The following is a 15,874-nucleotide window of genomic DNA, read 5'->3' as shown; positions in this document are numbered from 1 at the left end:
GGCGTATGAGAGCTTTTACTGCACGTTCATCTTCAGTAAAAAGAGACAGAGAACACAGTTCCATTTTTAATGTTTAAATTTCATTTCAAAAAGCAGGTCTGTAGTCTGCAATCAATCATGACAATTAAAATCTGTGCTAATGCACAACAGTCTATAACAATTCTACAAGCCAATCAGACAGTACATGACATTTCAATGAGTAAAAAAGAGCATAAAACTGTATGTGTAAGAACAAAATGTTTGTTTGTTAAAAGGCCTACCACAATAATAAAAAACCATCAATTACATCGTCACATTAAAATAAGCCAGATGTACAAAAGTCTGAGACAGAAAAGACAAAAGGGACAACACAAGTTAGTTAGTTATCTGCTGAAAATTGTTTTCCGTGCTCTGTGGGCACCTAATTAAACATCACAAAATCGACATCATCTTCTTCATCAGACTCTGCAAAATATTTTACTTCTTTCCTAGCCCGACCGGTCCGTGGCAGAGAAGGTGGTTCAGAAGTGAAGTCTGGGGGGAAGATGTCCACATCTGAATCCTGATCGAAAGATGTTTTCTTCGGTTTCTAGACATTTTTTTTAAAAAGAGATTTAAAACCCCAAAGTTAGGGAAAAAAAAAAAAACTAGTGTTAAAAATTATTATTCCTTACACTTCACTTATATTTGGGAAATACTACAAACAGTGGTTCTTTTAAAAGCAGAACTGTAATGCTAACTTAAGTGTGAAGCCAGTTACCTAATCATTTTCATGAAGGGAAGAGGAGGATTAAGTATAATTTGCCACCTTGGTGATCTCATAATGCCACCATTACTTCTTTCTTTCTAAACTTCTTATGTTACCCAGCAAATCTGCACAACGCACAGATGAGGTACAATTCAAGCTGTCTTACTGGTAAGTACCTGTCAATTCATAAGAGGAAAACAAGACTGATGGACAGTATGTAGTGCAGGCAGCAAGCGTTTATAAAAGGCAGAGGAGAGTCACCAGGATGGGCCCCAGTCACAGCAGATGACTGGATGGAAAAGGTCAGTGTGGAGAGCACCACGGAGCTAAAGTCATCTGTTCGTGTTTTTAAGTTTTAAAAAGAAGGGGGAGAGAGAGAAAAGGGTGGCACTTGATGTTATTAATTTACCTTAAAGAGATAGTGTACTGCTGGAGAAGGGTCAGACAAATTGGGAAAATTAGCCACAGTCAAATGAATTCAAGTTAAAAAGAATCAAATCAGTCCTGGTCAAATAAATCCAAGTTCAAAAGAAATAGCCTTTATTTGGTCTGGAAAGTAATATTTTAGGGTAGCGTGTAACTTCTGCCACTGCAGGATGTGGAAGACTCAAGCAGGCTAATTTATGCCGCGCTTTATCCAAGAGGTGGTCCTGATTATATAAATTTTACACGTGGATAATTTTTTAACCATATACAAGCCACCTATGGATAAGAGATGCTAGGTTTAAATCTGTTACAAGACATTACAGTAACAAGCGAACTAAGCCAGTTACATGACATTCTTAAAACTGTGCATTATTAAAAAGATGCTTCTAATTACCTTGCTTGTTGTTTTAGAGGTTTTCCTGCCAGGGTTATAATCACCTTCGTTTTCAGAGCCAGATGCTTTCCTCTTCTTTGCCCCTCGGCCTTTACCTTAAAATGATACAAAGGGGTTTTTCTCCCAAGGTTAATAAGTGCAACATAAAAAGTGTCAAAGCATTATTACTTTTACTTCTTTGGCATGCCCAGTTGGTACTGCAATCCTGATCTCTTACTATGATTAACATAGAAAGTGTGTCAGCACCATTTCAGTTCTGGGGTTGACATGACTAAGGAGTATTTCACCAATACATTTAAATTAGTTGGAAAGTGCTGGTGACAAACTTTAATGACCAAACCCCTAATGCATAAAAGAAACCTTTGCATTTTGCACAGGTGGTACTTGGCCTGAAAAGAAAATCTCTTAGAAGAGAATTTGTTAAATTGTATGCGATGAAAAAAATTAGTTTCTAATTTGTCATAGACCAATACTTCTAAAAATATAGCATGAATTACTAGAAAAGTAAGACATACTTTCTTATTAGCACAGACTGCAAAGGTCTGGATGCTTACTGTAACTTCTCCTGCCACACAGCAGTAACAGCCAGTTGCATATCCCATTTTAAGTAGCACAGCCCTAAACTAAATTCCCCAGTATTAATCACGAGATCATCTGTCAAATCCATACTCCTTCTCAGACTAGAATCACCCCATGCAGCCTGTTTTTTTTTTTTCATCTACCTAATCTCGCATGCTCATCATTGGAGGAAACGGAGAAGGTAACACGTAAGTGGTCACCAAACGTCCTCCATCCTACAGTGATGCCAGAGAAAGGGAAAAAGGAAGTAAACTGCAATTCTAAATTTCTTAAACTTTAAGAGCTATGACTAACTGATTGTACTAGTAAGAAAAGATAGCCTAAATGGTCTTGGGATGTCATACTTGATCAAATGAATCAATGAGATGGCACTACTGAATTTACAAAGGTTTCAAACCATGCACAGCCTAAGTACCAACCTCCCTAGTCACTATGTTTCTTTTCTGCCCCTTCGGCCCCCTGTAGGTCTGTATCTCCTTATCCCAACCACCGCTTTAAGCAATAAACACGTTGATGATAGTATCTATCAGTTGGACGAAAGACTGAACAGCTACCCTTAGAGAAATCATGTCTTACATACTTTTTTAAGCATCTTGAAGGACTCCGTAGATTCCGGAGGCGAAGAGGAGACAGCAGGGAGAGGAACGGGTGCTGTGCCCTTGCGGGGGCCCTGGGGACAGCTGTCTCAGCTCCCGGAGCAGGACGAGGCTCTGGCCTAAGAGTCCCGCTCCAGCCTCCGCCAAGGAGTCTCACACTTTAATGACGACCCCCACTGCCTTTTATAACCAACCACTTCCAGGGAGTCCGCTGCAGGGGGTCTCTGAACCATTCTTTGGTATGCAAGTTGCTGACTTAACTTAACCTCTTTGAGTCTCAGTTTCTTGATTTGTAAACAAAGTGGACTAAATTGCTGTATTTCCTTTGGACTCTAATTCAGCACTGATACTTAGAACATTTGCTTACCGAGGAGTGAAGCAATTTAAAATAAAATAGGTACCCAGTCATCTCTAAATTCAGTGAGTAGAAGAGACTAAACACTTGCCACGTGGAATATGCTAGAGGGTTATACAAAGATAATCCTCACCTTTGGGTGCTGTTGTCTTCTTTGGAACGCCAAATTCAGAGTCCGAGTCAGAGTTTACAGTCTCTACTTTCTTCTGTTTGGGGGTTCTCTTGGGCTTAGGGGTTGTATCTAAAGATGGTTTTCCTATTAAGCAAATTTCCATTTCATAGATCAATGGAATATTCTTACCAACAATTCAAGCTGGAGTGAGTCCTATAACGATGGAATTTCTTACTGCTGATATGAAATTGAGTAGCCTTAAATAATAAAATGATTTCTCTCCATTTGGTGCCAGTGTAAAGGCAAACAACTGCTCATAGGTGACAAAATGCTTTTTATTTGATTTTGCATAATTTGCCTTTTGATAATTCAATTGAGATATTTTAAATTAACAAGGGCCATTAAAATGAATTAAGCAGTAACTTTTAAAAAGTAGTAAAAAGACATATTAATGATAATACAAGTATAACCACATGTTAAGTTCTAACTTTTAAAATGTTTTAGAGAAAAAAAAATTATGGGACCCTCAAATACCATGAATAGAAACTTCACTTCCCCTCAGAGGTTGAAATCCAGACTTGGTACTTTTATGTGAAAAGAAATATGAAAATTCTAGGTAAGTGGATAATAGATCCAAAGGCCTTTATTTTGTTTTTAAAGACTTTGCTTCATTTACAGTCTATGAAAATTGATAAATCAGCCTTTACTTGTGTGATTAGTAAAACCTCATTTGAAAAAAAAGAATGTATTGAATTAACCACACACTTTTCCATTAAAGAAAAACGCCCACGCTCCTTCTGTGGAGAACGTGATCGCGATCCAATACGCGGGCTCGAGGTGAGGCCCCTTGGTGAGCAGCAGGAGAGGCCCGCAGGCTCTGTGGGCTTTCCTACCGCTAGGGCACGGGGCGGCCCCCAGCAGGAGTGCGGGCGCCACACGGCGGGGCGCTGCAGTGACCACCCTTTCCCCTGGGACGCTCCCAGGCCGGCAGTGTTAGGTGGCACTGGCGACGCCAGCGGGCGGGTGTAGGTCGGGCATGGGAGGGCGCTGAGCCCGTCTGCTGCGAAGGGCTGGAGCCACGGGGCGGAGTGAGCTGCGCGTGCCGGCCTTTCGGTTAACGCGACGCTAACTCGTTAGGTCGAATGCGGGGGAACGGCCTGATGAAGGAAACGGGCTGACATGTTCACAGAGGGAAAGGGCTCCCCAGTTTTCAGGGTGGTTGTAAGATGCTCATATCAAGACGATAAGAAGGTGCTTAAAGGGAAATTACAGGGCCCGTCTCAGTTTGCGCTCTCCAGAAGCAGGCCCCACCCGATCCTGAGGCAGACTCGAGTTAGGAGTGCCCATTTGGGAGGTACAGGGAGGCGGTGCAGAACGAGACAGTGAAGACAGGGCCGGGTAACGGGAGGGTGTCGAGCTGTCGTCACTCTGGACGCTTCAGCGCATGAGGAAGCGGAGAGCTGGCACGAAACCCGAGTGAGCTAACCTGAGGGGCACGGACCCTGAGAGACGTGCAGACCAGCTTTCCTCAGTCACGGGTAAAGGGTGGCGGGCACAGCAACAGAGAAAGTCCTCAGTAGAGAAAGGCAGACCATGGCCAGGGCGGGGTGAGGGCGGGGCTGGAGGCTGGAGGGCCAACCAATTTCTCACCGCCGCCCCAGTGTGTTCAGAAGAGCAGGGGCTTTTACTGTTGTTCTGCTGCATCTAGTGCATGTGTGTCTGCAATGTGGTGTCTGTTGTGCGCGTCTAAGATCCTGAAGGGACATTCCATGCTGTTTACTTACTTGCTGGGTAAGTGATGATTACCTTTTAAACACAAAGCACTAACACTGACCTCCTTCAAGGTATGTGCCTAAGTACCAGTAACAGATTCGTGAATCAACTCCAATCAACTTTTTCATAAACAATCTAAGGTTACGGAAAAGAAAGCTGCATGACTCAGAAACAACAAGAGGCCCAGACTGAGCTGAGCGACAGCTCCCAGGAGGAGTTCAGGCATGGCCTACACAGCTGAGGCGGACAACTGCTACCAGCACAAACTCTCAGCCTACTTCACAACCCAACAACCAGCTACAGCACAGCTTTACCAGAGAGCTGTCTTTCCATATCAATGCATGGGATTATTTTATAATTACAGCAGCTTTAAAATGAGGTCTTACAGACATCTGAATAATTACCTCACATGCTTAGAAAACAAGAGGGATTTTCCTCATACACATTTATACTTTATACCAATTTTCTATTGAAGTCCTAGTGCAAATAGTTTCAAATTACATTAAATTTCCTTTAACCATCTCTATACGTTTTATGCGATGCTTAACAAAATCAAATAGAAGTACATACCCTTTTTAGCAGCTACTGTTTTACTTGGAACTTTTTCTGTTTGTTTCAGACCAAATGATGGTGAAAAGACAGAAGCAGAATCTTCTTCATTACTGTCAAATTTAGCTGAATCTAAAAATTACACAGTTTTTTTTTTCGGTAAAGAGATTCTATAAGGACCACTTAGTAGTTAAACTGATTCTTTTTACTGATGACATCTCTTTAGCTAGATAACAGATCTTGTAAGTTTCTATTTTGTGATCATATAATCCACAGTATACAAACAGCGGAAAATAAAAAATATAACAATGTTATATTTCAAAAAAGTTAACTCTGTTGTAGAACAACATAGAAATGCATAGAGTAATAAAAATTCCTAATAGTCCCAAACGCTAATCATTTAAAACATAACTGACCAATTCAAAAATAAATACTGACGACTTATTTTAAAATGAGACATTAAAAAGTTCTCACTGTGATTATTTTAGCATCTACACATCTAACTAACCATTTCAGGAATATCAGTAATAATGTTCATCAACTTTACGTCATTAAAGGTTAATTGAAAAGGCATGTAGACTTACCTTCAGTTTACTTTTACACTCAATTTAATTAATTAATCAATTCCTCCCTCCATTCTTCCCCCACTCAAACCAAAACAGGGACTCTTTTTTTTTTTTTTTTTTTTTTTTTTTTTCAGGGACTCTTAAAATGGCAACTTGGATGTGAAAGTTTTATATAGCTGTTTTGACATGCTTTCAAAAATGCATATCTATCAATACATATAGAACCTGTACCAGATCTGTGTGTCTACCCTACATGTATGTGTGTATTTAAAAAATGGAAAACAGTAACTCAAATGTAACTAGGTTGTTCTGACCTTAGAAATTCCACACATAGAAATGTAGGCAATAAAACAGTATGCACACTGATTAAATGTGCTTCTATGAAGGTTCTAGTCTTTCAGCTACTAGGGTTCAGTAAAACAAATCTGCATATTGGTACACTTGTAGCTTTAAAAAAAAGCTGTCATATATCCATTCACATTGCCATGAAAATTAAATTTTGATCTTCCAGAATTTCTCTGTCTATACTTTTTTCTCTCCTTAAAACACTCACACACCCCCCACTCCACACACACACACACACACACACACACACACAGGTTTGCATCTGCTTCTCCACCTAAATGCTTCCATAATGCTGATTTTGACCAGTCAGTTGGGAATCACCTCAGGAAAACTAAATAAACCTTATTACATTGAGGAAAATGTAAAAAGAAGGTAAGTTTTTTACTCATAAAAAAAATCCATAGCAATAATACGTAAGTAAGCAACAAAAAGATGAAACGAGCATACCGTCTTCTGACTTCTGAGAGTATGAAGGGAATGAGAAGAGAGCCCCGTAATCCTGACCTTTCTTGTCATGGGAAGACTTTCTAATAGAAAGAAAAATTAAACACAACAATATAATGTAAATATCTGGTTCCCACTTTGACAATTTATATATAATACGTACTGCAGGATTATAATTACAGAACACAATTTTAGTTCTCTCATTTGTTTCCCTTTGCTGAAGACAGGGCAACCAAACTCCTTTCTTCTCTCTCATAAGCGTAAGTGTGTGCATACACAGAGACACCAGACAAACCAATGATTTAACAGAAAAGCAAAACTTTAAAGTTATTCGAAATATCACTAAATTTTATGGTTGACAGAACCTCTTCAGAATTTAACATCAGTAAATTATTGGCAAAAATCCAAGAAGAAAGAATCTCCATCAGAAGAGGCAATAATCTGACTTCTAATATTTGACTGCTTGTGGTTAAAATACTTCCTTAAAAATCTGAAATAGTTCACAGACTTCACATCCTACATGTTACATGTTCACACTCACCAGAGGCAAGAAAAAAATCAAGGCCAAAGCTAGGGAGGAAAATTAAACCTCTCAATTCTAAAGATTTAATAACTCTTCTCTGAACCAGGGGTTGTCAAGCTATGTCCCGTATGCCCGCCGCCTAATTTTGTAAACAACATTTTACTGGAACACAGCAACGCTTGTTCATTTACGTATCATTTATGGCTGCATTCCTGCTACAAGGGCAGCACTGAGTAGTTGCAACAGAGACCATATGGCCTGCAAAGCCTAAAATATTTACTATCCAGCCCTTTATGGAGAAAATCTGCCAACCCGTGCTCTAAACTATAGCAACAGTTATGTAAACAGCTGCAATACTAAGCAGATTTATTACGTCATGAGAAGGACCTGACCTAGGATGGAGCTTACTGTAAGATCGCTGCAGAGGCCCAGACACCTAGCTGCACCGTGTAACTGAACAGCAGTTGCTGTGTTACTTACTCTGGGCTAGCTGTGGATTTGCCTGGTGAAAACGTATACTCATCTTTGTCCAGGCCATCGGAAGGAACAAATTCATCTTCTGCATCGTTTGTCATGGGAGACGCTTTCACCTTCAGTTCCTCTAAATCATTATCGTCGTCGTCCTCATCGGCATCGTCGTCCTCCTCTTCTGAGAAATCAAATGTGTACTTAGGCCTTTCAGCTAGGACAAAAATCAAAGTGAGTGTTACACTCAAACCCAGCTTTATCAACATGAAATACTATTCCAAACAATGCACTTGAAAAATATTCCAGCTGTCTCTTAAAATATACAAGAAAAAAAAGAAAAAAACAAGCATTAGAGAACAAAAGTCGACCACTCTGCCTCAGTTACTCTGATGGTGCTGACATCTGTCCTGTACTCCCTGGAGGCTCTGGGGCAACGCTGCGTGTCTCGGGAGAGGGTAAGCTGGTGAGGCCACTAGGATGCAGCTCGTCATGCTTAAATCTTACTCAAAGCAGTGAGGAAAGCAGTCATTATGGCCACTGTGAAAGTGACTGCTAATACGAGATCTCCCATTTCTGCAATTACGAAAGACAGCTCTTACAGGTCTTTAGAAAGTGCTGCACTCTCTCTTAACCTCTTCCATAAAAACTCCTATCTTCTCTTCACAGTAGGTTTACTATGAAATAACAGAAACAGTCATTTTTCAGATGAATAGTAAAAATAGAGATAAGACCTCAATATATTAGCAAAACAATATAATGCATAAAAAGGTACCAACTATGGAGAAAGGCACACTGGTATAATGCAAGTAAGTTTTACTATAATTTCTAGCATATACTATGGAATAAAGTTTTAAAGTCATTTGGATGCTATGCAATTTTACACTTCATTTTAGATGTATGGAAAAAGCCTAAATACAATTTTAAAGCATTTAATAAATTAATTTTCATGTAACTTGTTACTGTGTTAAAAATTCACCTCTAAACTATTGCAACATTGTAAATCAACTATAATAAAAAAAAATTTTTTTTAATTCACCTCTATTATACGACCTATGCACATTAGGAAAAGAAATTCAATCACTTAGTGACTGAAGGCCTGAGATATAATTTTAAAAGTATCTCCCAGAGACAAAACAATCATAATATTTTATTATTCATTTTATGTAAATTAGGACTTAACACAATTTGAGAAGAATCTATAAAATAGGACACATCAGTTTTTAATTATTTGAAGACTTCAAATTAATGATGCAGCAAGGATCAAATCACATGCTAACAGCAATATATATTAGCAAAATGGGATTCTGTAGCCTAAGTCTAACACTGTAATTATCTAAATTATGCTGTGTGCATATGGAACCAGACTCCTAATGTAGGGGAAGTTCTTCGTGATACAAGGGGTAGAAAACAAAAAGAACACTACATAGCACTCCTGTGGATCCATCACTGCTGGTGCACTACACCACGCTACGTTTTTTTACCAAACATCTTCCAGCTATGGAGGGAATACAACCCAAACTCTGTAACAAAAATCAATAAGAAAACATGATTCACTTTAGAGAAATTTAGTCCAACTTTGCTAGAAAATAGCCTTCTGTAAAGCAGGTTTTTTTGTCTTCCTGAACTATAACTTCTGAAATACCAACGGTTTAGTACTTCAGAAACACTGATGACACAAATAACACCAACTTATGAGTAATACTAACTTTGTCAAACCATAGTATATAATAAAATATAAAATATATCAGAATACCAGCCGCTCTCCTAAGTAAAGAATCTCGTGGAATAACCACAGGTTCTGTTTCTTCCAAGTCACTTTCTGACTTGGATTCATCGTCTGACCAAGGATTCCGTTTCTTCACTTTCTTTGCGCTGGGTTTACCAGATGATGTAGGTGCTTTTCTCACCCTGGTACCTAAAAACAAATGAGCAACAATAAGATATGTATCAATACTTATCCAAATGTCATTAGTAAAAATAAAACTACTGTAATGCAAACTTCATGATAAAATAACAAATGTTTGTGAAAACTGAAGACATTACTTCAACTACTAGAAAAGAAAGTACAGTCACAAGAACCTAGTCATGTCCTGAACACACAGACTTTCTGACATGGAAACTCTAGCAAGTCCTCACCAGCCTCCTTCCTCTCCCTTTTGGGTTTGGGACCTTTGTTTACAGGCGCCGACGGGATCAGTGCCTCTTCTCCCACACCTTCTACCTGTGCTCCGCTGAATTCGTCATCAAATTCCACTTTCACTGCTGTGGTATCAAGATCACCCTACACATTGAAAAGAAAACCAAACCATAAGTAAAAACAAAAGTTAAATTAACACCATATACTTTAGAGATACACTTCCAGCCAAGAGATCGCTTTTTCGTATCAGATGAGTAAAAAACCAATATAAAGTGTGATTCTACTGAGGTCCTAAGAAATGACTTTGATCAGATCCTGTTTTACTTTATCTCATGCAGCTGTAGAATATGACACTGCTTATCACTCTAATCTTGTAGTACCTTCTATGAGATGACAGCTACTTAAAACCAACTATGAAAAATAAGAAGGCAGCTTTTGATCATCAAAGGGACTTTTTCAGACTCATAGCTAAGTATACCAAAAGGTACCTGAAAAAATACGTTCCCATAGCTCACGCCTCTATATACTAGGAAAAAAATCTTCAGATTACTGAATGAAAATAAGCAACCCATGCCTTATAATGCCTCGCAGTACATAATGAAGTCCCCTGACCCTGGGACAGAGGGAGGAGGCCCAGGGTAGGGTCAGAGCAGACACCACGGAGAAGGAGCCTTTCTCCATGGTGACTGGGCTCTGAAGAATCAGGCAGGTTCGCCAGGTGAGGAGAAGGAAGGAGGGAAGCGCGCCCCAGGCACAAGAAGAAGACTCCTGTCTGCTACGACTCAGTGAAAGGTGAGGGGAAGGGCAGCCAGGTGGAGGCAGGCAGGCGTGCGGGTGCTGAATCACTGTGCACCAGCAATCACCGTGTGACCACAGGCTCGTTGTTTGGAAACATCACTCTGGTGGTGAGAGACGAGACGGAGAGGACTGAAGTGAAGAAGGCAGACGTCGTGCCTGGACGACTAGAGGCAGGATCACCAGAGCCACTCGGCTCACCTTAAATCGTCTCAGGGAAACACCGAATTCTAAGACAGTGTCGGTGTGGACCAAATCAGAGGGTGGCGTTTGGAACTTTCACAGACAGTCAGTAGGACTGAGTTACAGGCTAAACGAGAAAACTCCCAGGTTTTCGGCCTGTGTTAGTGACAGCTGGTAGTGCCAGGAACTGAGACCAGGCGCAGAGGTGGGAGGGCAGTTTTGAAGCCCAGATAAGGGGTCCCCGCAGGCAAGCTGAGTCTGCGGGGCGTTGGGCATTCTGGCGGCTGTGTTAGCCTGGTCCTCCTGGAAACATGACAGCTTCAGGACGTCGATTAAAGAGTCACCAGTGTAAGTGATAAAAGCCCTGGGCACAAACGAGGTCACCTGGGGAGACCATGAAAGGTGAGGAGAACTGTGCTGAGAACGGATCCTGGCTAAGACCTTCGGAAAAGGAGAGAAACGTTTTCCTAAGGAGAGAGCAAGTTCTATGTGCAGGTGGACCTGTGAGACCTCCGTGTATCAGAACTGTGGAAGAGAAGGATCTCCCTGGTAGCACAGTGCCCCAGGCTTCAACTCTTAGTTCTGTACGGAGAACTCTCCCATCTCACCACAGCTCTCAGGCTCACCTCCCAAGCTCTACTTACACTGTGGGATGCATCTACCTATATATCCCCTGGGTTCTGAATCAACCTGCCTAGAAAAATCAGACTCTCCCCTTGAGACCATCAGGCTCCTGCTTCTCAGCTCTGAGCAGCCTTCTCGATACTTCCTTCCTCTGGTTAACTGTTCCCATCCTGCTGGAGGGTAGGTAGATCTCACGCTTTTAAATCCCCTCTAACTCTCATCAATGCCAATGATATATGCTGTGTTTGATGACTTTTTAACTAAAGGTAAAAACAAATAGTAAAAGTTGACAGCTTACTTTGAAAGCCAAATGGACTCTTTTCATAAGACTTCCTTAATTGGTCACGATATAGAACTAAAGTTTATATTTTAAAGTTGATATACTTTTTGTTGTTGTTATTCCATGATTTTAATTTAGAATGCTGAGTAGAGTATTTCTCTCTCTCGTTTTAGAAATGGAATCAAGTGAGTAGCTCTTTACACATATGTGGGTCCTTGACTAACATGTCTTCATTCTATGTATGGATCAACTGCTCTCAGAACAAGTGATTTCCAATCACAGTGAAACATATTAGAAACAAAAAATAAAGCATGACTGAAGTACACAGTAAAATTAAAATACCTACATACATCATTATGGAGGTCGAGTCCACCAACGAGCCAAAACAAGAGACATGTACCTTTTTCTTCTTCAGCAACTTCTTACTGGCATCTGCCTTCATGGCAGTAATTTCAGGAACTACTCTTCTCCCGAAAGGCGAGGGCATTGTCTCTTCCAGTTGAAGCTTCTTCACCTTAGGTTTGCCAACTTTCCCTTTTATTGCTTTTCCAGCCATCCCAGCCATAACGTCTTCTCGTTCCTGCGCTTCCACTTTCTGGAGTGTGATGATTAAGGATGGGGAACAGGGCGGGGGCATAAACAACTCATTAGAAAAGAGACTTACTACTGCATAAGAAGTCAAATCTAACTTAATTCATTCAGTAAGGAACAAAGCTTTCCTTCCAGGTGATCTAATCTAAGAAAAAACCAAATAATTCTAAGTCAGAAGACCTGGGCTGGGGACTTCCCTGGTGGTCCAGTGGTTAAGAATCCATCTTCCAATGCAGGAGACACGGGTTTGATCCCTGGTCAGGAAACTAAGATCCCACATGCCGTGGGGCAACCAAGCCCACACGCTACAACTACTGAGCCCACGTGCTCTGGAGCCCGTGCACCACAACTAGAGAGAAGCCCGCGTGCCACACCTAAGGCCCGACACAGCCAAATAAATAAATTAAATAAATAAATATTAAAAAAAAAAAAAAAAAGACTATCTGGGCTGTAGTCCCAGTTCTATCTAACTAGCTTCTCATTTGCAATACAAGGGGGTAGTAACTAAATGACCTTATATGGTCCCTTCCAATTCTAGGATCCTACAACGTATTATGGGATCAAGACTTCTGATGACATGGTATCATCAGAATCCCAGCAAATCACACAAAAAGGCAGTTCTGTTAACAAATATGAAGCTATTCTTTTACTATTGTTTTAGTTTGCTTCATTTTTAATGGATATTAATTTTTAAATGTGTAAATCAGCAGTAAAAAAACGGTCTGCAATTTTTTAAAAATCTAACTCATAACAATATAAGAAAAGTATAAATCAAGGCATAATTATATTGTGGCACTTGAAAGATCATTAAGGGAACCCAGAACAATAGGACTAAACAATTCCAGAAATTTTATTAGGCAACTAATACACCACACTCATTCTTAAGAGTTCGAATTCTGACTTGGGCCATAAAAATAAAATTAGAACATGTGGACAGTAAATCAATGAAACAACTAAAAAGTAATAAATATAAGTAATATCATATGAGTAATAATAAATAGTAATTTACCTTGTGCTACTCAAAATCAGATGATCATACTGCTACTGTGAATTTAATTCTAAGATTTTAAGTGAGTTAATTGCTTAAAAACAAATTAGGCAATTTTAGAAAAAGTTTATATTTTACATCTTTCTCTACATTTTTCTTTTATTTTTAAAATTGGAATTCTACCTGGAGAAAACTAAGCTATAACAAAAAATATTAAAATTTCTCGATTGAAAGTCTAAGGAGACTATCATTCTACTTTTTAAAAATCAAAGTACCTATATTCAATCATATATATTGCTCTTACCTCTTTGGGGGAAAACATTAAAATTGAATCAATAGGCTAATTTGAAGTCAGTTAAGAAATTTTAACTAGCAGAGAGTATTAGAATTTAATTTATTCTAAATTTCAACTCCATAGCTTTTATTCATCTGCATCAGACATAACTTTTCTTTATGGTTTCACAGAGCTAGAAGCTTAATCCTCTGCAGCTTATAAACATATTAACTTTTGTAGAGTTAAAGGAAACCCTGAGATAATTTAATTTTAAAAATTTTCATTCTTGTTTCATAAACATTACTTCTCCAAATATATTTTAATGGAGACTTAACCTACATCCAGTTCTTCAACAAACGCTGCTAAATCTTCTTTCCAAAGATCTGAAGGAGATTTTCTTTTAAGATCATTGACCTCTCGCCCCTATAATAAAAAAGTAGTATGATTTAAACATTCAATTTTAAATGTATAATTTTCAAATGTATACATAAAGGCTAAATAAAACCATTTATTTTTGGAAAAGAAAAATAAAGATATGGATAGCACTTAAAGTTTCAAATTATTTAACCCACAGAAGTTCATACTTTTGCATCTCTCTGTTTAATCAGTTCTTCAACTTTTTCTTTAGTAAGAGACCATAGAGACATATTTAAAATATAATTAAAATCAGGGCCTGAAGGAGTTCCTGAATCAGAGGAACTATCATCATGCTGGTTTTGTGTTTCTTCCTCTTCTGCTGCCTGTAAAAAATAATAAACTTTATATTAAAGTCCTATATAATATCAAATCAATGTTGAATTTTATTGAATACTGAGTTTAAAATTCCATACATGCTATACTCTTAAAGCTACGTCTTCAGGGTGGTGGGTTTATTTTAGATTATCTGCAAGATTATCTATGAAAATATATTTCCTATAAAAAGTTTAAATTTTCTAAAAATGCACAATAAAATCATCAAAAGGAATGGTATATTCAGCCTCTATCCAGGAATCTGGCGAAAAATTAACTGCTTGAGAAGACACCACATCTTAAAATTAATAGAGCAGAACTAATGTTTTATCATGCATCTTGTCAGATCTTTATATTGGTGAGTGAACAATCTGAAACCTAAAATAAGTATCACTTATGAGGACTGTTTTACAGTTATAATAAATATGCTAAGGTAGTCAGTCACTACGGATGAATTCCTGATAAAGATTCCCTCAAGCAAGAACATTCATGCAAGGACTAAGCTGAAGCTCACTCCAGCATTTAACAGCTGGTGAGTCAGAGTCACAAGGGCTATTCTAAAAGTTTATCTATAAGGCCTTCTTTTCATAGGAGCAGTTGCAATAAAAAATCTTATGCTAATATTAAATTTCAAAGTCCAATGAATTTAATAGAAGTTATTATAGGTGACATCATCTTTAAAATTTTTTAAATAACAACAGCTGTTAAATAAAATTGCATCTCAATTTTTAAAGGCGCTCAGATAATTAAAAATGACTGAGCCATGATACTCCATAGAACAAAAGTTCACGTCTAGCAATCAAGAGGAAAAAAAAAGCTTTACAATTTAATTTAAAATTTTCGGTAAAATAATGTATATATACAAAGTAAACGTTAGGTGTATTTTAGAAGCAAAGGAATAAAAATAAAAATTGCAAAGCAAGATGCTTCATTACATAAACAAAAGTATAAACTCAATTAAGTAACATTAGCCAAATAAAGAATGCTGTTGTTGAGTTGATACAGATTATTAAGTACCTAGATAATTTATGACAAATTAATAGTCTACAGTTTTTAAAATTTCTTCATGAAATAGGGTGTTGCTATGGAATTTTAGGTTGCTACACTACTATTAAGATATTATTAGGGTGTCATAAAACCCTATTTAGACCCACGCTTTAGAAGTCTATTTGCTCTGGGCTTTGATGACACACCAAGTATCGTTCATGAGTGCTCCATGAATATGTGGATCTATCACTGTTATCATGAAGATGACTAAGGATACTTGCAGGGGAAAAAAGCAAAAACCAAGAAACTTTTCAAGTTCCAATGACAATTCTACCATGTTTTTGATCTTCTAATTATCGGCTTTATAATTCTCTCTTCTCCAACTCTACACAACAGGACACTCTTGTAAGAGCAGTTCCTTTTGTTTCT

At 38.5% G+C, this 15,874-nt stretch overlaps 1 protein-coding gene across 3 annotated transcripts in view; it reads right to left on the bottom strand.

Annotated features, from left to right (window-relative positions):
- Positions 1-53: 53 nt before the first annotated feature.
- TOP2B (DNA topoisomerase II beta) overlaps positions 54-15,874 on the bottom strand; it is a 65,529-nt gene continuing 49,708 nt past the window's right edge. For 2 of the 3 annotated variants that reach the window (XM_036851908.1, XM_036851909.1), the window contains exons 26-36: positions 14,314-14,469; positions 14,069-14,152; positions 12,277-12,471; positions 9,994-10,138; positions 9,611-9,772; positions 7,870-8,071; positions 6,870-6,949; positions 5,533-5,643; positions 3,211-3,333; positions 1,548-1,642; positions 54-568 (exon numbers count right to left, since the gene is read on the bottom strand). In XM_036851908.1, coding sequence (XP_036707803.1) covers positions 401-568; positions 1,548-1,642; positions 3,211-3,333; positions 5,533-5,643; positions 6,870-6,949; positions 7,870-8,071; positions 9,611-9,772; positions 9,994-10,138; positions 12,277-12,471; positions 14,069-14,152; positions 14,314-14,469 — 1,521 coding nt within the window. In that variant the 3' untranslated portion in view covers positions 54-400. The remainder of the gene's footprint in view (positions 569-1,547; positions 1,643-3,210; positions 3,334-5,532; positions 5,644-6,869; positions 6,950-7,869; positions 8,072-9,610; positions 9,773-9,993; positions 10,139-12,276; positions 12,472-14,068; positions 14,153-14,313; positions 14,470-15,874) is intronic. The other variant, XM_036851910.1, reaches the window with a different exon arrangement.

The sequence above is a fragment of the Balaenoptera musculus genome, chromosome 4 (genome assembly GCF_009873245.2).
Source record: "Balaenoptera musculus isolate JJ_BM4_2016_0621 chromosome 4, mBalMus1.pri.v3, whole genome shotgun sequence".
Lineage (NCBI taxonomy): Eukaryota > Metazoa > Chordata > Mammalia > Artiodactyla > Balaenopteridae > Balaenoptera > Balaenoptera musculus.
Note: the sequence above shows the minus strand (reverse complement) of the source record. Positions and strands in the feature narration are given on the sequence as shown.